We start from the raw sequence: 24,189 nt of genomic DNA on the forward strand, positions 1-24,189 counted from the left end.
ATAATATACGCAAAGGAAAAACTGGAATCCAGAGCACTGAGCTTTCAAAGACCACACTCTTCCCATTAAACCACATCATCTCCAGGAGACAACTACAAAAGAGATTTAAATAACAGATGAGAATTTGATTAGAGGAGTTTTAAGGTATCTTCCCAGACTGCAGTTACTGATTTCTCAAAGGAAAAGAAAGAAACAAAATTTAGAGTGTTCCATAAATGAAAAATTGAGGATGCCTCTTGCATTTAAGGATCTGTTCATTTTAGTGGAGTCTCTATGCTTACTAGGAGTCCTGGTTCTGGAACAGGGGCAGGCCTTGAAAAACGTTTACTAAATTTCCTCTTCTGTTTCCTTAGGTTTTGCATACGCTCAATATGTTTATCTGTGGACTTTGGGAAAATTAAAAGGAAAGAAGACATTTACAATGTTAACAGCATAGCATGCTGACAACATTTTTGGTTTGTGTCCATAAAAAAAGATAAATACAATCAGTGCATACAGCTTACACAGCTACATAGAAATAGGAAAAAAACTTTTTGCAAATGTGTGATTTATAGATGAAGAAAACATTTTGGTGCCTCAGTATTCTTGTTTTTGTGGTCTTAGTTGGGGCACGTGGGATCTTCGTTGCGGCGTGCGGGATCATTCCTTGTGGCGCGTGAGCTTCTCTCTAGTAGTGGTGCGAGGGTTTTATCTCTTCTCTAAGTTGTGGCGTGCAGATTTTCTCCTCTAGTTGTGGCGCATGGGCTCCAGGACAAGTGGGCTCTGTAGTTTGCGGCATGCAGGCTCTCTAGTTGAGATGCTTGGGCTCAGTGTCGTGGCGTGCGCGGGTTTAGTTGCCCTATAGCATGTGGGATCTTAGTTCCCCAACCGAGGATCGAACCCGCGTCCCTTGCATTGCAGAACAGATTCCTTACCACTGGACCACCAGGGAAGTCCCACCTCAGTAGAGTTTTCAAATGAAACTATTTACTCTTTATTTCCACTTCATTAACTGTGCACGATAGTGCACAATATGAACAATAGAAAACAACGTTAAGAAGGAAGAATAGGACTTCCCTGGTGGTGCAGTGGTTGGGAGTCCGCCTGCTAATGCAGGGGACACGGGTTCGAGCCCTGGTCCAGGAAGATCCCACGTGCCGCGGAGCAGCTAAGCCAGTGCGCCACAACTACTGAGCCTGCACTCTAGAGCCCGCGAGCCACAACTACTGAAGCCCGAGCGCCTAGAGCCTGTGCTCCGCAACAAGAGGAGCCACCGCGTGAGAAGCCCGCACACTGCAACAAAGAGTAGCCCCCACTCGCCACAACTAGAGAAAGCCCGCACACAGCGACAAAGACCCAACGTAGCTAAAAATAAATAAATAAATTTATTTTTTTAAAAAAAGAAGGAAGAATAAATCATACAATGATCTTTGTGTGATCTTATGTTTATAAAGTTCAAAACCAAGAAAAACAATATCCTTTTAGAAGCACGTAGGTGATAAACTATTAAAGAAAGAGATTAGCTTGATAAAAATAAAATTCAAGGTAGTGGTTACCTCTAGGAGAGACACAGGGAGGTCGAGTAAGGAAGCGGCTCCTAGATGAGTTCAAGGATACTCATGTTTTCTTAAATTGGAGGTATATTTTGTTACCCTGCTGTAAAATTATGTATGCTACATATATCCTTGTGTATGTATCACATGTTACATTAAAAAAAGGAGAATATTAAACCATTTAGGTTATCCTAGTTAAGACTCATTCTGATAGTAGTCACAAGATCCTAGAGTCTCAAGAAAGATAACACAGAAGTGTCTAGCTGATAGAACTTTTGTCCTATTAGGGACGATCACACATAAAGGGACAAGATAAAGTCACACTTTTGAATTAACCATAATTATTTATTTAAACATTACCTGCCTTTCAGTGACGTCTGAAGGATAATGCCATTTTGAGCCTTCCTACATAACATGTAAAATTAAAAAATAAAATAAAACTCATGAGCAAACAGAAAAATCAGCTATTATGATAGGAAGCCTATGCTACTGTTTTCTATTTATGTAATAGACGCCTATTATCTCAACTGCAAGAGGCAGGATCAGAATAAGAGCATCAAAGTAAACATTGGGGTGGAAGATGAGATAGTATTTTGAGAAAAAAGAACCTGCTATGAACCACATTACCAGGACTACTGAGATTTATTCTGAAAGGAAAGGGTGTACAAGAAATCCAAAATTTCATGTTTCTGTTGGTACTGAATATTGTCATGCTGGGTCAATAAGTCATTCAACAAACAGATGACTGCACGCGCCTGGCCCCCAACAGGTGTGAGGTGGGGCTTTTCCTCCTCCCGGTGGGTCCTGCAGCCCAGAAATTAGTCTGCCTCCTTCACCCGGGATTTCCCAACCCCAAAGCACCAACCCCCGCGTAAAGGCCAGCAGCGCGAGCGGCCGAGGCGGCCTCCCATGGGGGAGGCCGGCGCCAGGGCGGCAGAGGGCCCGGGGGGACTCACGGGGTTGACTTGGACAGCGTCGTCCTGCCTGCAGCACAGGCACATTCTGCAGAGCCTCGCAGCGCAGCGGCGCCCACTGCCGGACTCCCGCCAAGTCCTCGCGGGTGCGCCACCTACGGCCCGCGAGCCCCACCCGGTCCCGTCACAATTCTCTTTATCCAGGCCGGGAGGGCCCCGCCCTTTCCCTTAGCTGTCTTCCAATCCCAGTGCCGGGAAGGTGGAGTTCCTAGCCTCGGAAGAGCATCTGTGGAACTAGGGATGTCAGGTCACCACAATCCCCTATCCTTCCGGCTCTGTCGCTCAAACACCCACATAACACCAATTTTCTAGTCCGGAACTCTCTACTCTCTCTCCAGGGAGTTCCCTTCCCTTCTAACACATCTAGCTTAGATTCCGCGGTCCCTCACATTAGCCTATCCTCAGGGTTCTGAATTCCAACACCTCATTGTTCTTCCGTCACAGTTTCCAGTTGGATCCATCCAACTACTTGTCTTCAGGTCCATAACCGGGCTGAAGGGGGGGGGGAAATCTTGAAGATAGCTACAATACATATTCATGATCTCCAGCTTAAACTGGGTCCTCATCGCTGCTTAACCACTTTCATGTTGCACTACCTCTTTCTTTTTAGTACTCCTCAGCATTTCCTTCAAACTTTCTTCCCTCTATTAAAATCTGAATCCACCATCTCCCCATCACTTTTAGCAGAACTAGGACAGTTCTTGCTTCACACACTAATAATGGCTAACACTTCTGTAAGGCCAACTGGCCCGAGGCAGGGGAACACAATCAGATTCACAGGTTGCATCAGACCGAAATTCTCCGGACCACCCAGTTCCAGAAACTGCCCTGGAGACATTCCGGACCACCCAGTTCCAGGAACTGACCTGGAGACATTCCGGACCACCCAGTTCCAGGAACTGACCTGAGGACTTTGAACCCAGCCCAGCCTTCCTGCCTTTCGAGGGGCGGGACTAACGGTCCCCCAGGATACCCGAAAAGACCACCAAATAAGGAATACCCTGCGCCCTCCCAGATTCACCACACCCCTTCCCTTCTTCCCCTATAAAATCTTGCCCAACCCTCGCCCGGGTGCGACTTCTCTGGCCCCTTTCTCTCGGACCAGTGAACCTCGCCCGGGAGCGCTCCCTAATAAAGCTCACTTGAAGCTTTCTTCTGTTTTGCGGTGCCGTTTGTTAAGATCCGACCTTACAACTTCTATAGAGTTTATGCTTAGCATATTAACTCATTAACTTCTTATAGCATCCCAACAGGGTAAATGTGTGATGATTACGGGCTGGAAAATAAGGGACTAGTATGTTAAATAACTTGCCCAAGGTTGTACAACTGGAGAGTGAGCTGGGATTTAAATCCACAGTCTGCCTCCAGAGCCTGTGCTCTTAATACTGTGCTATGCTACCAACTGCTTTTAAAAGCGATAAAACTAATTCTGGGCATGCAGAAAGAAGTTAGTAACTGGGAATAACTGCTGCTGCGGTCCATTGCTACTGCCAGGTGAAGTGTCATGGCTAGAGTGACACTGAGAGCAAGAGAACAGGTCTGAGTCCAATCCTTCTCCCCTCCACCTGCCTTCCAATCTTCCTTCAGCACCCACTATTGGCTAAATCTACAAGGACTCCAGCTGGCTAAATTTCCAGCTCTTTTATTTCTAAAGAGAAATAAAATACGCAGAGTCCCAGCTCTGGCTTCACAAAGTAGAATATGGAAGAGTGAGTTTAGAGCTGAAAGACAAAAGGTCAACAAGTGGCACAGCAACCATCGTGCCCTAAATCCCTTTGCAGTCCTTCAACTATACACCTTTGAGAATGGTTTCAGACCTCCCCACTACCCATATTGATAACCTGTATCACACTACAGTCAGCCAATGTCCTGCACCAGACACAAATCTCAAAATGTGATATGGCCAAGAGTAAGGGGCAAGGGTATTAACTTTCTGATTCTGGACAGTATATTTGCATAAAAATTGCCTTTGCAGAAAAAAATGCACTTTAACTGTAAAATAAATTATGAAAACTCCTAAATACTAAATGTAAGCAGAATCAATATTCCTACTTATTCATGTTTGATTGGTATAGAGCTGCAATTCTCAAAGTAAACTCCAGAAAATACCACCATCCCAAAATGTTTTACATGAAATTTTACATGAAAAAACAAAATAAGTAAACAAGCCACACTTCCCTCCTACCTAAAAATGGGTACTGAGTTCAAATAAGTTTTGGACATTATGGGTTAAACAAAGTTAAATAAGTATCTTTACTGTAGAACTACTCAAACCCTATTAATATGCTAAAGTGATTATGAATTTCCAAAAGGGTATATATTATACTTTTGTCTAACTTATTGCTTATGGGACCCTTTTTCAGTGTCCCATCTGTAATCTCTCTCATTTACACGTGGAGGATTCTAGATTAAAGACTGAATCCTTTTACTGAATAACTAAATATTATTTAATATTACTTTAAGCATGACCTTGCAATGTCATAAATTACATCAATAATTTTTTTTTTAATTATTTTTTTATTTATTTTTGGCTGCGTTGGGTCTTCGTTGCTGCACGCGGGCTTTCTGTAGTTGCGGCGAGTGGGGGCTACTCTTCGTTGCGGTGCGTGGGCTTCTCATTGCAGTGGCTTCTCTCGTTGCGGAGCACGGGCTCTTGGCATGCGGGCTTCAGTAGCTGTGGCGCACGGGCTTAGCTGCTCCGTGGCATGTGGTATCTTCCCGGACCAGGGTTTGAACCCGTGTCCCCTATATTGGCAGGAGGATTCTTAACCACTATGCCACCAGGGAATCCCCATCAATGACTCTTAATATCAATATTTAAATCAGATTTTTCCCACATGCAATTGTTTTTCTCATTTTCTGTCTAAGCAAAATTTGCTGATCTTTGTTTTATATCTTAAGTGGCCGTTTCATAATGCAAGTAAGATTAACTTGTTAGAGTGTTTCTGCACTGCAGCTGGTATTTTTATTATTTTTGTGTATTTGAAAAATATATACTGATGAAATCAGTTGAAGTAACATTGCACTAATAAATGCTATGTCTATATCTTGTAAAACAGGATAAGATTTATCAAATAGAATATCTACACAATTTTCCTTAGTTTAAATATTAAGTATTTTCTTTCATTTTTTGCAAATGAAATCATTTTAGGTTTGTGTCTCTTCAGCTTTCTTTTCTATCATCCCTAGTATTTCAAAACTTGGTTATTTAGCAACTGAATTTATAAAAACATTTAGATATTTCATTCACATTTTTAAAAGCTTGTCATGTTTGACATTTCCATAATTAGATTTTATTTTGTAAGATTATACAAATATAGTGCAAGTTCTTAAAAAACTAAACTGTAAGCTTTTCTACATAAATGAAACAACTTATGCAGAAATACAAATGGAATGTCAACATTGATCTGTCTTGTGCCATTATTTACAGATTTTCTGTTTTGTTAGTTTGTTTTCTGGGTTTCCAACAGGCCATGGAACCTATTTGGGGGCATTAAGGAACTTTACTTATTTACTTTGACTTCTATATAACTATTTTTCAATTTGAAACTATTTTCCACAGTACATTGGAGAATTTTGACAAATTCATATATTTAGAATTTTCCTATGATTTTATTTTTAAAAATAGCTTTGAGGGAGTAAAACTTTTTTAGATCCTAAGATTCTCTAAACACTGGAAATTTTTCTTACAATTAAAGTCTGTTCCCTTTCCAGGATAAAATGCTATTTGTCTCCTTAGTAAATAAGATGCTGACAGATTCATCACTCTTTCTTTTTAGCCATTTTTTCATTCTACAAATATCTATATCCAGTGAATAACTTCTGTTCCAGTCTCTGTGGCTTGTGCTAGAGTTTTAGTACTGAATAAGCCAGATTCCTATATGAATGGGTACTGTGTAAAATAATACCAGTGTAGGGCTGACTCCATGGGTGTACAGTCTGTGTAATCACACTTAGAAAGATTGATGCTCTGCTCTTGCTGTCTTAAAATTCTTAATTTTTAAGCAAGTGGCTCTGCATTTTCATTTGGCACTAGGACCTGCAAATTGTGCAGGTTGTCTTGATCCTACCCCACAACGTTTGTGAGGAACATCGTTCTATCTATCATCTATCTATATCTATCATTATATCTCTGGGACACAGTAGCATTTCGTATCATTTTTTATTATTATTTTATGTAGGGAGTTTATAGCAGATTTTTCCTTTTCTGTACCCCTGCAGTTAAATTGTGAAATCTAGGTTAGAGACTTTTAATATGTCTATATTAAGTTACATCTTTTTAAATTCAACCTATCATTTCATTCTGTCAAGAGCCCTTTTTGTTCTCTATAGCAGAGCACCTCCATGTCATCTGCTGACCAGATCAGCTTGTTATCATCATCCAAATTTGTGATGAAAATCTTGCACAGAACAGGACTGAGAAGAACGCTCTGTGTCTCAGTGCAGAAAGATGCACAGAAGTTTCATCCATAAGTATTTACCAGTACCTTTTGGCAGAATTGTTTATTCAGTTATAAATTCACTCAACTTTGATATCAGCTAGATCTGATGATATCCATCTTGTCCACATTAGTATCATGAAATACTTTTTCAAATATATTACTGGAATCTGGATGTGCTTTCAGCTACTAGTCCACATTGAAGCTTGTTCAGTAAACTTCTCCCTAACTTAGAAATTGACTTAGATAAAATTCTAGAGTTAATATTGCATAAAGAAAGCAATAAAGGAGTTAAACTAGGGAGGAAAAAAACAGCATTTTTGTTGGACTGTTTTATATTTATTTCGTGGGTTAGTGTATTAGTTTTCTATGGCTGCTGTAACAAATTACCACAAACTTGGTGGCTTAGAGCAATAGAAGTTTATTCTTTTACAGTTCTGGAGCCAGAAGTCTGAAATCAAGGTGTCAGCAGGGCTTTACTCTCTCAGGGGGCTCTCAGGTAGAATCTGTTCCTTGGCTTTTCCAGCTTCTGGTGTCTGCCTGCATTCATTGACTTGAAGCTACATCATCCCAATCTTTGTCTTCATCTTCACACATCTTTCTCTTCTATGTATGTCTAACCTCTCTGCCTTTTATAAAGGTGCTTGTGATGGTATTTAGGGCCCACCTAGGTAACCCAGGATAATCTCATCTCAAAATCCTTAATTTAATCACATCTGCAAAGACCTCTTTTCCAAATAAGGCATCATTCATTAGGTTCCAAGGATTAGGACATGGGCATATCTTTGAGAACAGTTATTAACCTACCACAGATAATTTTGCCTTTTAATTTTGAATTACATATAGGAAGGGCATTGTACATTTTCATCCTTAGGGCTACTATATATCTTAACCTGGCCCTGGGTAGGGGCTAGTTTCACCTGCTTCTCATGAGAACCTGCTTGTTCTTTCCACCACCTAGGGCTGTAGCTCCTCACCTTTGTGTTGTAGAGCTAGGGCCACACTTAACGTGTCTCTAGGTTACTGGGCCATTGCAAGGAAAGCAAGTAATCAGCTGCTGCAGTTGGAATGCTAGAAGTAACAAGTGACATCTTTTGCCATTATTAACTGTAAGAAATTATTTTTGACAATTTATTTATGGCACTTTTAATCACATATCTCTATTGGTATGACATAGGTCATGTGTCACTGTTTCTGGTCTCTGAATTCCTTCTGGACCAGCAGATAAGTCCGGTCTCTGATTGAGACTGGGCACAGGAATGAGCTGGCAGAGTTAGTGAGCTGCTAGCTGGTGATGGTGCCGAATGAATCTTGGACCTGGCAGAGACTGCTACCAGAAAAAACAAGGCAGAACAAGCACTTATAGGAGAGGAGATAAGGGGCTTGGACTAGAGAAATTCCACAAGACACGGGAAATCAGAGGCCGGCAGAGACCGTCTCCTAATTTACCTTTGTATTAGTGGGTAGGTAATGAGTGAACAGAGGAGAGATAAGAGACACGTCAGAATCCACATGACGTGCCCTATAGGCAGGGAGGGACCATATAGGGAGTCACCTTCACATTAGCCTGGGTGATAAGAAAGCTATGGGTGCAATCTGGCAATTTTAAAAGGTGAGGTTAAACAAAGAGAGATGGAATTGAGAATTGAGCTTAGAAAAGGTGAAGTAAATCAACTGGAAGACCCCAAACCAGTGGGGGTCTCCAGCTTCTAGAGCTTTGGGGAGCTGATATACCATGAACCCTGCTTCCATCCAGTTAAACTTTCTCCTAAGTTGTTTTGCACTTGATCTGCAGTTCAGCCTCTTTACCTTTTTGCTGGTTCTCTGCATCTCTCATGCCTGCCCCAGTGTAAGGTCAGAAAAAATGAGTTACCTTATGTCAGAACGCCTATGAAGTTTCTATTTCAGAACTCTTTCTCAACAACTTTATTTTGAAAAAGTTTCTCAGGAAAATGCATTAGTTGGAAATTGGCCTTAATGGATCCCAGCTTTGAGTACTTATTGAGGTCACCTAGATGAATCAGTAAGAACGCAAAGAAATTTAGTAGTTATGTCTTGAAGTAGAACTTCATATTTGGAAGTACTGAAAGTCTTGTAAACAAGGCTTTTAAGAAATCACTTTAAAAACTAACTAAATAAATGGCTATGCTTTGGAGATTTCTAATACACATATAAAGGACAAATGAAAATAATAAACAACTGTTCTAATGTTATGTGAAAGAGTACCTAGGCTTTGCATAAATTTCCAGTAACATGTAATAGCATCAAACTAAAATTTTAAAAGTGCTGTATTCTGAGGCACTGAGATGGACGTGAAAATGAAAGTTGTTGAAAACTGCTCAAAAAAAGGCGCTTGTGACAATTAAGACAGTGATGTTGAAAATGCATGTGAAGAGGTTGAATAAAACTGTTTAATGAAATGCGGGTATGGAAATAAGCAATATTTCTAAACTAATATATTTTTATATAATGTGGTATTAAACATGGATGTATAAGAAAATAAGTTAAGTAATACAAGTAGACATTTAGCTATTACAGTTACCTCTCTAAACGTTTAAGGGCTCAAGTTGACCCCTCCCAAAAAAAACCTTGGGGATATTTGCCCTCCTAAATGGTCTCTTTCTTAATTGGAATGTTTGGAATGTTTTAACTTTTAATCAATTGTATATTACAAATTCAAAATGTTTAGAAAGGACTGCAAACACAATTCCTTACCCTAAAGAACCCAGTCTTACTATTAAATCATCAGACGCACAAGCATGCACGCACACACGCACACTTCAAAGGATGGTGCTGTTAAAGGGTAAACTGAGGCATATTGAAATTTTTAAGAATTTATTTAAGCAAGAATTGATTCGAATGGGGCAGCATCAAACCAGAAGTGTTTGGGCACCCTGGCTGACAGGAGCCAGGGGCTAGACTTATACAGCGAAAGTGCAGAAGCAAAGAAAGGTTATTTGTCTATAGTTTAAAGCCTATTGGCTGTTTGAGAGTGGTTGTAATTAGCCTCTTGATTTCTTAACATTGAGGTATTTACAAACTTAGATTTTCGGTTGCTTACATAGGCTACAGTGGCATTAGAGCCTCATCCATCTAATGGCCTCCTTGTTTGATTAATTTAACAGTGCAAAACATTCTCTCAAGTCTCTGCGTTTCATTACATACAGTCAGCCTAGAGAAACATGTAGGGACCTGCTCTTCTCAGCTTCGCATTTATTTTCTGATTTATGGCCGTCTAGGTTATAGGATCCTTTGTTCTTGCTTCATCCTAAAAAGTAGATCTTCACACATAAGAGTATTCTGGATCTTCAGAGCATCAACAACACGAAAAATACTTACGCTGATGTGATCAACTTTCACAGCAAAACTTAAATGATTCTCTCCCCATCAGGGGTGACGTTCACAAACTGAGGGAAAAACTTCTGTTGCTGTCTCCCAGGCTACAGCTCTCAGTAAGATACGGAACAAAACTCAACTCACAGCCCTTATGTTGTGCGTTTATCTTTCGATTGACGTATTTATTGGAAAAAAGCACAATGCAATTTAATTTTAGAACAAAATTAATTAACACTTAAGTTTTACAGATGGAGGGAGCTCCTCTTAAGTACTTAAAAGTCTTAAAATCTCAAATTGTGGGAAAGGTGGGATGGGAAAGATGAAAATGCTAAAACTGTCATCCCATGTAAGAGCAGACAGTTGTATTCATTTTCATGGGGATTACAAATCTCTTCCTTCCTGTATTCTTTAGTTTTGACTATGATATAGTTTTCTACACCAAATTGAAATTTTGAGAACACAAATAAAAACACATAGTATAGAACTGGAGATTGAAAATTTATCCAAATAGCACAGAGATCTATTTGTTAAGTAAGAAAAAGAATTAAGACATAATTATTTTAAGACTTCTGATTCCATCTTATCTTAAATCTTTATTTAATTAGTCTATCAAAACTGCATTGGGTATTTAACATCATAGAAGTAAATATGAATTGTTCTTCTGATTCTTTTTTTTTTTTTGGCTGCATTGGGTCTTTGCTGCTGTATGTAGGCTTTCTCTAGTTGTGGTGAGCGGGGGCTGCTCTTCTTTGTGGTGTGCGGGCTTCTCATTGCGGTGGCTTCTTTTGTTGCATGCAGGCTTCGGTAGTTGTGACAAGTAGGCTCAATAGTTGTGGCACATGGGTTTTGTTGCTCCACAGCATGTGGTATCTTCCTGGACCAGGACTCGAACCTGTGTCCCCTGCATTGGCAGGTGGATTCCTAACCACTGCGCCACCAGGGAAGTCCCTTTTCTGATTCTTTATACAAGCATAGGAACATTAAGAGTTGGATCAGTATTTCACAGAAGACATTTTCCAGATACCAGGAACTGAAAAACCAGTGTGGGAAATATCTCACTTTACCCTTACAGATATGATGACTTCGCTTTTTTACAAAAGACAAAAAAATTAAAAGTAATGTTGTTTCTTAAAAAGTATTGTCTTTCAAGCATATATGACAAATATATATGTCAGTGGATCATTATATTGATACTTAACTGACTGTCATAACATTAAGTTACAGTGTTGATTAAATAATAAAACCCTTGGAAAGTTCCTCTTTCCTACCTTTATGTAGAACTGACACAATGAAAAGGATGAAACTTTATTGAACCGATGCCATTTTTAAGGAGCACCATGCTGGTCACATGGACTGATTTGCTCAACAATATGGCACGTTTGGATACCATGACTTTGACATTTATATAGCACTTTTACATAAGTTTCTAAATCTTTCATTTATAAATCATTTATTTCATATGGTGTTCATTTCATTTGAACTCCATAAACCTTGGGAGGAAAGTAAAGTGCAAATAATTCCCTTTATTTTAAAATTAAATTTTAAAAACAGGTGAAGCTCAGAGAACTTAGGAGAACTAACCAAAGTGATTTCATTTAACATTTATTAAGTCAATATGTATTTTTTGAAAACTGTATTAGTTAGTATTCCTTTAGTTGCAGGAAGAGAAAAACTTATGAAAGTAACAAACTGAAAGATTTTATTATTTTGGTTTACCTGACTGGGAAATACAGGAGGAAATCTCGTTCAGTCAAATAATTATTCATCTCCATTAGCTTTGTTTCCCTCTATAGGTTGGCCTTACTTTGTCTTGCTGTGGATAGATTTTTCTGCAAATAAAAGGGACCTCTTCTACCCCCATCCTGCTGCAATTTGACCCACTATCTAATAGAGAGTCCTCACTGTTAGCTTTTGGGGAGGAGTCTAATGAGTATATAGGACCAGTTAAGAGAACTTTTAAAATACACCATTAAATATGATTAGTACTAATAAATTAATGGAGCATCTTTTCTTTAACTCAGAAGTTTCAGCATTCTCATTTTTAGGTTGAATCTAATCAACACTTTAGAACAGTGACAAATTATTATTCCTTTCTTTGGACTTTTCTGTCCAAGTATAAATGAGTGAAATCTGAATGTCATGGTTGGTTTTAGAGATACCCACGCAGAAAGAAGCCCAGGATGACAAATAGAAAGTGTGTCATTCAGCCTGTGGAAAACTAATAAAGGAAATAAAGTGAACTCAGCTAAGAACTGTAAAGTTCTGAGAAGGAAATGTATTAGTGGAGATTAGAAAATCTTTTTATTACGCTTTAAAAATCGGATTTATATACAATCCACATTTACTCAAACCCCGTTAAGTAGCAATGAAAACAGGCAGGATAGAAAAAGTAAGGCTTCACTGTAAAAAATATCTTGGCTCAAATTTTCTTTGCTCTGTTTTGGTATGAGCTACCTTAGGTACAGCTAAACCACATCGCTGTTTTCCAGTCAGTAAGACGGAGCTAATCTATTTCTTAGAGTTGTAAGATTTAAGAAATACTGTAAAACATGCTCAAGTATTATTTTACGCTTCTTTAAAACTATTTGGGGATAATCTCTCATATAGCTGAAGTTTGCACAGGGACAGCAAAAGAAGAGCAAGGGAATGAGTTACTAAAGGAACATATAGCCCCTTTCTCCATAAGAATCAATAGAATGCATAATAATTCTTTATAACATTAAAGTATTATGTTGAATAACTTAGAATAATTCTTAGAATCAGGAGGTCTAGCTACTTTGCAAGTATTATTATTTTTTTCTAGAGTGGTTAAAAGTCATACCCGTGAAATGTAAGCAACCGATTTCCCAGCACAACTCTTCAGAATGTGTTCATTTTTAGAAAAATATCCAGCAGGTGGCACCACAATCATAATATTTACACAGTAACAAGTTTGTAGTGAGGGAGAAAAACAAAAATTATTATGTAGCCAGAAGATGGTGCTAGGTGACCAATCTTTAAAAATCAACATCTGCGTTTGAAATAGGCAACTTCAATTTTAGTGAATTCCAAGATTTATAATCAGGATGCTGTTGACACCATTGTTTGAAATTCTTCAATTTTAAACTTCAAATTTATTATTTATACAATAAAAGATCCCTGACCAGCTCAAGAAAGCAAGAAATACTTTTCTACTCTACTTTTATAACTCACAGTGGTTGCAAAGAGAAAAGACTATGTTTAATTTTTTTTATTTTACTGTTTCTCTAGTTTCATATGTTCAAGATTATACTTTTTTTAAAAATATAAGGACTTATTGTCCACCTCGAAATTCCTTATTCTTCTCCTTCTATTCTTCCACTAAGATTCTCTTAGGAAGATGAAACGCTGAATTGGAAGATCTAGAACCTGCAGATATGCTTTCTGACATGTCCAAATCAGAAAAAAAAAGTTTTGAAACATTTCTTCTGTATATACCCTGTGGACTTTTCTAAAATACTGTTTAACATCTTTGTATATTCTGTTATTAATGTTCAAGTCTTTAATCACTTTAAAATAATAGAAAATAAAAAAATAAACTGCTTTCAAAGTTTGCTTTAAACTTTCATATAAACAAAAACTGTATTCTAGGGGCTTCCCTGGTGGCGCAATGCTTCAGAATCTGCCTGCCAATGCAGGGGACACGGGTTCGAGCCCTGGTCGGGGAAGGTCCCACATGCCGCGGAGCAACTAAGCCCGTGCACCACGACTACTGAGCCTGCACTCTAGAGCTCGCCAGCCACAACTACTGAGCCTGTGTGCCACAACAACTGAAGCCCGTGCACCTAGAGCCCGTGCTCCACAACAGGAGAAGCCACCACAATGAGAAGCCCACGCACTGCAACCAAGAGTAGCCCCCGATCGCCATCCCTAGAGAAAGCCCGCACGCAGCAATGAAGACCCAATGCAGCCAAAAATAAATAAATAAATTAATTAATTAATTAAAACAAAAAATAAATGTTAAAAAAAAAAACAAAATAAAAAAACTATCCTAAAAATTTGTGCTGGTTCATTTGGAATTCTCAACACTTGCCTAGTAAACATCTCTTAAATGCACCCATTTCTCACCAGTCACCCCATCTCCTTCATCCTCTAGCCTCAGCTACTGGACTATTCCAATAGCCTCTTAGTAATTGACTTACATTTCCTCCTTCTCCCCCTCCAACCTGTTTTCTCTCATGAGATCAAAGCGACATATTGTAAATGCAAATTTGATCATTTCACTCTTGTTCTTAAAACTCTTCAATAAGCTTTGTAAACAACCAAACCTCAAGCATGCCCAAAATTCACTTCTCCAGGTCAATCTCTTAGAAAGTCATTCTTCCCATTCATTTTCTATGCCTTTGCTACATGACCTTTTTCAGACAATGCTCCCTCCTCCTACAGGTCTTGTCTTCTTTCAATTAGCAAATCTGTTCTCCTTTGTCTCCATCTAGATGTCTCATATGCATTCTTTGGATCACAACTCAAATCATCGCTTTCTCAGGAAAGCTTACCCTATCACTCAGGATATCAGAGCTTTCTATTACTTGTCCCACAGGACTGGCTAACTCTCCTCTGTGGCACTCCTCTCTGTAATTGACATGGTTTATGGGAGGTAAATTGATCAATGTCTCTTTTTGCCCTAACTCTACCATAAGCTTCATGAGGACAGAGGGGTGTTCACTTTTCTTACTGGTGAGTTTGAAAGTGCCATACTTGACATGTGGAAAGCTCTCAATAAATATTAGTCAATTGATGGAATGAATGATTAAAAAAAAAATCAGAAGTCTCTGAAAAGTGTAGTTGAACTTTTGGGTTCAGAATATCTTCCACTGGCAGGATGTTTACCCTTAAGAGAAACCTCAGGATGCAGATGAGAGCTGTCTTCAGATATCTACAAGGCTGTCATGAGACAGAAGGGTGAAGCTTATTCTTTGTGTATCCAGAGGGTTGATCTAATACCGAACGCTTACAGAAGGAAAGAAATCCAAGATTTTAAAAATCTGAGTATCTGACAAATTTCTGCATTCAGTGGAGAAATGCCTATAACTTAGAGATATTTGAACGTAAGTTAGTAGTCAATCTGGTGAAAGGCAGAAAGGGGAATTCAAGAACCAGCAGGGCAATTAAGTGGCCTTTGAAGTCCCTATGAGCTTTGAGATTCTATGGAGGTATGATTTGTTAAAAAGATTATCTCTGTCTTTGCCATGCTGATTGCATTCTGAGACGAATGCTGAATGGAGTATGGCTTCTTAGAGTTTTGGAGAATAAGTTTCACTGTTTAGGACTTAAAAGAACATGTGATTTCCTAACATGATCCATACCACTAATTTCAGCTTAGATTTACATTGTCAACCTCTTCTTGGGATACACCTGAAACAAAATGTAACTAGAACTTGCTTCAGATATATTATTTCCTCTGATAACCGAAATTACATTTTTTTATGTAACTTTTACTGCATCACTGATAACATTTACTGATAAACTTTTGAGAATACATTTGATTTTGGGAACAATAAAATTTGTTTATTTTGGTTTTTGGGGGTATTCTAAATTCTGCATTTCACACATCTCAATTCCATCCATAAATGTAAGTGGTTAATGAGTTCTTTGTTCTGTGAATCTAGTTTCAGACTACCGCAGGAAAAAGGGTTAAGATCTTTGCACTTAATATATAAGCTCCTAACTTTTATGCCTCAACCCAGATTTTATATTAAACTACAAACAAAAATATTAATTTACCCTCAGGCTCATGATACTATATAAACTAAGTCGTTCTTAACTGTTTTTGGTAGATTGAAAACAAAACTTTCATTTGAAGGTCTTCATATAAATTTAATTCCAAGTACAGTGAGATATACATTGTACCATTTTCATGAACAAAAATGAGGAAGCAATCTCAAAGTTGATTGATAGGATAAAGTTTAAATAAACTACATATGTAAAGTAAGCCACAATACAGCCTTTTAAAAGAATGAAGCCGTGTAACGAATACTGACATGGAAATATGTCCATGATATACTATTAAGAAAAAGTATCAATTAGCAAACAGTATGGACAGTGTGTTCCCACTTTTAAAAATGATGTAAATATATCAAAAGATGTCAGAAAGTTTTTATCTAATCTGGTAGCACTGGTTATCTCTGGGCAGTGGGATTGCATATTGGAATGGCTGCAAACATGAAAATTAGAATCTCCCTTTTTATACATTTGATACACTTTGTTGTGGGTAAAATTTTTTCCCACATGCATTTACCTTTAAAAAGAAAACCTAAGAAGGACACGAACTAATACAATCTATTGTTCACTTTCATCTGTAAGAATAAAGAGGAGGAAATGAATCATAGCCAGAGACTAAGATGACATTCACTTCCAGTGTACACTGTCAAAATTCAGAGTTCTGTTGTGAGAAGAGTAATAATGAAATCACACATAGGGATCAGAATAACTAAATATATACTTCCAAATCATCCTTGCTCCTGCCCTTACCAGCTCAAGGAGAAATTCTAGCTTTCTGCAAAATCTCTTTCTACCCCAAATTTTCTTTAGGCCCAGGGGATTTCTCACAGCTCCATCTCCCTACATTTTTGTCCTACCATGTTGGACGCCACCATTTCCCCACAGGACTGCTGTTGCTTTACTGAGCACAGTGGATATGGCAGAAATGTTAGAACTCTTAACTATTACAGATATGCCATGGTTTCTCTCAGTAGGCTTGAGTAGACAGAAGGGAGCATACGTATAGTGGTGAGCAAAGGGCATTTCTGGGAATTGTAAAGAGACCAGCTAATTTAAATAAAGAATTTGTGTTGGTGAGAAATGGCATGAGATTTAAAAGGAGTATTTTTGTTACACAAGATATAAGATTTACAGTCACAATATAATAAAATATAGGTGAATCAGTAAGGCTGAGTGCAGAAAACAGAAATTGCTATAAGTATTTTCAGCAGTAAAGAATTTAATACAAGATATTAGGTGCTTACGCAATTGTTGGAAGGACTGAAAAAACAGGTCCTGGGCTAGACATTCTGAATGGGTTCCTAGAATAACGCAGAGCTGAACCACAAGGGGAGTTACCATCTCAGAGGCAGCCACTGTTCCTTGCTGTGACAACTTCCCCTCACTCCGGAGGACGAGCAAACTGAAGCTGTGACACGGCTATCAGAAATCCAGGCTAGGAAGTCACTCAGTGTTTTCGTAACACTCTGTGTGTTCCACCAAACTTGAACACGAGGACTGGAGTGCAGCTGTGTGAAAGTCTCACATTTCTAAATTGTCTGCAGCAAAAGCCAAAGGTGGTAGGGAAATGGCTGTTTCTTCAATCTGCCTTCCAGATCTCTCCTAAGTACTGGCAGTATGTAATTTGCATCCAGAATGCTAGCTGCATGAGTATTGGGGGGGATTTAGGTGATAACTTTCTAAACCCTCCAAAGTGAAGACTTGAGGTTGAGAATCAAAATATCCACCATATATAGGGAAGTTCCAAGCAGGAAAAACAACTATTAATAATATGGCCATCCAGAAAAAGTGCTATTAACATTCTGTCATACAACTATTTTCTTTCCATGTGTTAGCCTGCCTATCTATCTATCTATCTATCTCATCTATCTCTATCTCATTTACTCCATTGGAAACAGTTATTATTTTTCTAGCTTGTTCAGCAGACCTTTATACCCTTCTTCAAGTAAAAACAGTATTTGTTTTCCTTTAAGGAAGCTCTATCTCAACCCATATCCATGTTTCTGGGCTAAGAAACTTTATCCCCTTCAACCCTGATATCCCAAAGTGCCACATATAGGTTATATGAACAAAAAGTTCATTTTCTTCCCTAATCATTTTTGACTTCAGTTTTTATCAGTGGTATCTGGATTGTAGACTGGGAAATACTTTATAACCTTTGATTTTCCTTGATCAACATGGACTGAGACACACACAGAGAGAGAAAGAGAAATGTTTATTCTGAAGAATTGGCTCACATGATGAAGGAAGCTGAGAAGTTCCATGATCTGTGGTCTACAGCCGTAAACCCAGGAAAGTCAGTGATATAAATCAGTCTAGTTCTGAAGGCCTAAGAACCAGGGGAGTGATGGTTTAAATCCCAGCCCAAGGGCCAGATGAGATGTGATGAGATGTTCTAAGTGAAGCAAGCAGGCAGGAAGCAAGAAAGGGTGAATTTCAACCTCCTCTACTTCTATAGTATTCAGCCCTCAACAGACTGGATGATAACCATCTGCACTGGGAGGCCAATCTACTTTACTGGGTCCATGGAGTCAAACGTTAATCTCATCTGAAAACACCTTTACAGACATGTCCAGAAGTATTTTTAAGATATTTCTACTAGTTAATTGGATTGAGGAGAAGTTGAAAATTCAATGCAATGCTGTGAATCATGTTATGAATGTTGCCAATGTTAAGATTCAGCAGCAAAATTATTAGATGCTGTTTTAATTCCCTTGATTTACTTTTTCCCACTATTTGGAGCAGAATTTCTCAATGGTTAATCCTCATGTTATGGAGGCAACTTTTTATCGGCCTTTTGCCCCATCCCTTTCTGTGCCTTTCATGAGACAAGATGAAACTCATCTTCTTTGTGGTTCTTCCCTCTATCCTTATTCCTCACGCTTGGCATTTTTAGATGGGCTGAAGTATAACTGGTTTTATGGGAAAGACTAGGACGTATGAAACAGTGTATTAGGAAATATCAAATATAAGGGCTTTAGAGTCAGATAAACTTGGGTTTGAAGACTAGCTCTATCTCTTATCAGTTGCATAGTCCTGGGAAAATCACTTGGAGCCTCAGATAAGTTATTTCTAAGGTAAGATTTTTATAACCATTAGAGATAAAGCATAAAAGCAAGGTGTTTAGCACACAAGAGGCCAATGTTCAAGAAAGTAATGATCAACATTATTATTATCTATTTTATGCAGTCTGATGAATAAAACATTAACGAAAATGTTTCCTGTACATTTTTACATTATTACAATTGCCATCCTTATCTATTGAAAAAAAAATCACTACTAACAGCGCTGTGCTCCTTTTTTAACATCAAGATTTATAAAATGAACTTACTTGAGATGAAATAAGGCTGATGACTCAGGTTCAAGACTGTTTTCTTGAGCAGATGTTACCAAGAAAGTAAAACTTCACAAAGAAGTTTCTCTGATGTGAGGGTTATTTCAGCGCAACCCAGTCCATTCACACAGGCAATTGCAAAGTATGTTATAAGGCCACGAGTATTGACTGAAGGCTTTGTGTGCTGTGATAAATTCTGCTTTAGATGTCTATCCTAAAGCCTTCTATTTTAGCAAATATCCCAGCAAGTCAACAGCGTTTTCTGTGGTGCAGTCAGAACAGTTTTCAGCTGAATCCCTTGCTTTTTAAACACTTATCACCACGGCTCCTCGGGCTACATAACTCATACGAAAGAAGGTTTCCATCTGCCTGTGTCTCATTCCTCTCCACATGCAGCGCTCACCCCAACATGTGCTATGCTCCAGGGTCCTGCAGAAAAAAGCACTGGTGTGATTCATCTTCATGTGGACGCCTCAGCTCTGCTGCTGCTGCCGTCACTCCTGCCTTATATTGCGGCACAAATATGATGAAAGGAAACAAGAGCAGAGATGTTGGTCTTAGTAGCTAAAGATGATTTCTCGTGGGACTTTAACCAAAGGCATGCTCTTACAAACAGGAGATTCCAGTTTGGGACTGCATACTACAATTTACACAGGTACTAATACTGAAGAGCCCTCTTTGAATAAAACTCAAGTTCTGTTTCCAAACTTCTGATTCTTTTCTGGTTATTTTTTGAGAAAAAGGTACAAAGAACAAGGATAGCACATGCACTGCCATGCCTTTCTCTACTCCTGCTCAAGGCAAGGCTGGCAGGCATTTTTGGTTGCACATCTAAACACATCTCTTCCTTTCTTGCTAACAGGATTCCAAACAGGTTTGGGTGATAAGATGCCCAGCCACATGGTATTTATTGGTCTGGGAGTTGGAGATGTAGGCAAGTTTGAGACGGATATGCTGAGGATAATCTCCCTTCCTGATCAAAGGGAGCTATGTAAGTAGAAACCCATTTTGCCCATGCCTTTTATTTATTTATTTTTTGGTGAGAATGCTGTTGTGTCTCCAGCTGTGGCACCATTCTCACAACCACATGGAGAGTAGTTGCCAACCCAGCAATGGTGACAGAAAAGTTGGGAGAAGTCTTTGGTAGCACTTCTGAATGGCCACTTCAATGCTGGCCCATCCTACCTCTAGACTTCTGATTTGGTGAGATGGTAAGTACCTGTTTTTTTGGTTTTTTTTAAGTTTATTTGCATTTAATAGTGATTTTTAAGCCCTATATCCAATGAAACCATTTTCAAAAGCACTATGTGGAAAGGAAATTTAGATGTCTGTTATACTTTTCTTTAAAAAAAAAACAAACCTTAAATTTCTGAGTGAGCAAGATTCATTTTTGCAGGTAGAGGCCCTGCTTCTTCGTGATCTTCACCTTTAGATCTAACAACCACAAGAGAAGAAGCTGGATATCTGTTTAGCTTTTGTTCATTCACAAATTCCAAGTCACCACAGATACTCAGCTCCTCAGAAGGAACATACTGCTCTGCAGCTGTAGCCACAGTTGCACAGCAAATCCAGAGCAATACCATCAAGGAGAGGACAAGAGTCACCGTTAAAATCCACCCAGAATAAGAGTACTAATCCCATTCATGAGGGCCCCACCCTCAAGACTAAAGCACCTATCAAAGGCCCTACCTCCTAATACCATCACATTGGACATTCTTTTTTTTTTTTAACTTTTTAGTTTATATTGGAGTATACTTCATTAACGATGTTGTGTTAGTTTCATGTGAACAGCAAAGTGATTATTGAAGATCTTGTTTTCTCAGGAACAGGCCTTCTCACAGGTAAACTTGGTGTACCTTTTTGATTTTGGGGGTGGGCTGGAGCATCATTTTGGTGGATTTGTGCCAGGATGTAGTGGGATAGAGCTGGACTAAGGAGAGGTGGGCATCTGAAGCCTCCAGATGAGAAAAAACTCTCTGCATGAGGGCAAATTAATTTTCAGGAAGCTTAGGGATTCAAAGTCAAGGAAAAACCATAACCTTCAAGTAGGCTGAGAATGAAAGATAAAACACAAAAGATCAGAAGTTTCTTATGGGAGAGCAGAAGCAAGAGTATGGGTCAAGTGAGAGAATTAAGTGTATTTCCATGAAAAGAATAGGGTGTCCAAGGCTGGTAGCTATTGGATCCCTTCCTGCCCCCTAAGGAGTGTGTGATCCTGGCTTAAAAGCACAACATCATAGAGATAAATGAGTCCTTTTTCTAATGTCCCAGCATCTTTTCAATTCCCCTTTCCCTAAGCTCTGAACCACGGAAGGCATCTTGCGTTAAGAAGTGGATTTGTAGGCCTCTGAATAAAAAGTTGTGGTTTTCTACAGAATAGTTCCTATTCTAAAATCACCGGCCAAAGCATCATTCTGTTCAGAAAGTGGTAAAAATATGATTAGGGGCTTTTCATATATGTTGCTCTGTATAGTCAAGTTAAGAAGCCTTTCCTGAGAGCCTTTTAAGAGCTTGGCACTGGACCAGTTATCATCTTTCAGGAATAACAGTGTCATATTGTACAAGAACCTTGTAAAATCCATGCAAAAATATAGCAAAGGGCACACTTTCTCTTTCTTTCCAGCTAGCTTTTCTCTTTAAAAGCAACCTCTATCTATCAGAATCAGTAGCATCTCTTTCTCTAATGTATCATGAAATACCTATCTATGATGTTTCTCTTCCAACGTGCAGACATCAGTAAAGGTTGGCCAGCCTCTCTCAAGGAGAGTATTACAACATTCACTTGGAAACAATTATATATATTTCATAGTCATTTGTCAAAGCTTCCTAAGACATCTGAATTTATGCAATAGCTACTGTATCAGTCAGGATTATTAAGTGGAAGCAACAGTAATAACTCTCACTTGAGCAGAACATTTGTTGAAAGGTTATTGAGCAGCTCTCAGGATCTCTGAAAATGGTTAGAATCTATGTAGCCAAGGACAATGCCCTAAATGACACTGAAGAACTTGTCTGGTCTAGACATCACTGCACTCTCTTGGTCATGGGCACCACAGTATACTATGCAGACACCATCAACACTGGTCCATGGCACCAGCTTTGGATACATGGTGTAGGTTACTACTGATTCAGCCTTACCACTGACGCCACCCTCTGGAGAATAGACTCTGCGCAGTTACCATCTTTTGCATTACTAACATATGATTCAAAGAGCAGCTTGGGTGCCTGTGACTGGAGGAGACTGGATTACATCCCTGAGCCTCAACTGCAAGGACAGCCAGGAAAATGAGAATTTGGAATTTTCTATTTATTTAGTAGGAAATTATATTTGTCTCATTGGCTAGGAATTTCTGAAATGAGTATAGAGGGAAGCATTTGGTCATGTCTGTAGAAATTTTTTTACTGTTATTCTCTGGCTGGAGTGTGAGGTTTCTGTTGACATACAGTGGGTAGAGGCCAGAGATGCTGCTAAACATCCTACAGTGCACAGGACAGGTCATGACAACAGAGAATTATCAGTAGTGTCTTTGTTGAGAAATACTGCCCTTAATAGAAAAGGATTGCACATACACGTGGCCAAATTAATGACAAATAATCAGGCAGTAGATGGTTTGCAACCTGGGGAGTTTGGTTCGAAACCTGGGTAAAATTTGCAACTGGCCCCTGTACAGAGAGGGAAAGGAGAGGTCAAAAAAAGAGGTAGACCACTCCATATTGGTAGGTGGCACATTTAATAAGCAAGGAAAGTTACATACAAGACTTGTCTTGGAGGGCCACAAAATGAGTAGATCTTTGCACTTACCCACTAGAATCTTGAAAGTTTATATAAAGGCCTTGATAAGTTCAGTCACGTGTTCAGTCCAGATGGTCTCAACTACACATTGCTCTCTCAAGGCTGTATCCTTAAAATTGTTCCCACTATGAGAACAGTGGGCAGAACATACATTTTAAGGAAAGGAGAGGAGATAAAGAGCTTCTGATTGCCCAGGTCTAGCTTGTGGGTCAACCAGCAATCACGTCCTCTGGATGAACTCCTTCAACAGCAGTGACCAAAGCTCTTTTCTTTTCTTCTTTATTTGGTTTGTTTTTGCAGTTTCCATGCTTTGCTTCAATTATACTTTTCTATATTTTGTGAGAGAAGACACATATGAAGCAGATGCAATAGATTCACTATCAACAAGGAATCATTTCAGAGAAGTCAATAACTTACCTGAGATAACACAGATAGTACGTGACAGAATCATGACTGAAACCCATAAAGGATTTCAAAGCTCATGTCCGTTCCACTCTGCCATGCTTTTTTCTATTGTTATCTGGGACCACAGACAACACATTTATCACAAGATTTTTACACTTTTATAGAAAGTATAGATATAGCACACAACAAAATGGGAGTAAGTCCTAATTTCATTGATGTGCTATAACCGTCTGAGTTGATAGTGTACTCAACCTCCATCCCACTCCTCCAGATTACTTAGGGATCTTTCCAACCTGTTTCCAGAAGAACTTAAGACAAATGGAACTGGCAGTGATATATGTCTAATTAAATGAGTAGTTTTTACTCTCTCCTTAGGACAGGGCCCAGAAAGTAGAAGGATGCTAAAGCAGCAGTGACATTCCTGAATGGGGGTGTAGGAATATTATCCTCTCTCCTCTTTCCTCTCTCCACATTATGCTGTATCCACTCCACACTTTCCTCCAAGGCAATAATATTTTCTGCCGAGCACAGCACTGCGGGTAGAGGATATTCTCTCCAGCTCCAGAGAAATCCACTGCAGCCTGGGACAAGCACTTGCATCAGCCCTAGTTGCAAGGTCTGGAGCAGGTGATTCAGA

At 39.0% G+C, this 24,189-nt stretch overlaps 1 protein-coding gene across 1 annotated transcript; it reads right to left on the reverse strand.

Annotated features, from left to right (window-relative positions):
- Positions 1–254: 254 nt before the first annotated feature.
- Positions 255–2,533, reverse strand: CCDC179 (coiled-coil domain containing 179). Its single transcript, XM_065882419.1, has 3 exons — positions 2,489–2,533; positions 1,893–1,937; positions 255–386 (listed from the first exon to the last, which is right to left on the reverse strand). Exons 1-3 carry the CDS (start codon positions 2,531–2,533, stop codon positions 255–257), a joined length of 222 nt encoding a protein of 73 aa, XP_065738491.1.
- Between the last annotated feature and the right edge of the window lie 21,656 nt (positions 2,534–24,189).

Source organism: Phocoena phocoena, chromosome 8 (genome assembly GCF_963924675.1).
Source record: "Phocoena phocoena chromosome 8, mPhoPho1.1, whole genome shotgun sequence".
In the NCBI taxonomy this organism is placed as follows: Eukaryota; Metazoa; Chordata; class Mammalia; order Artiodactyla; family Phocoenidae; genus Phocoena; species Phocoena phocoena.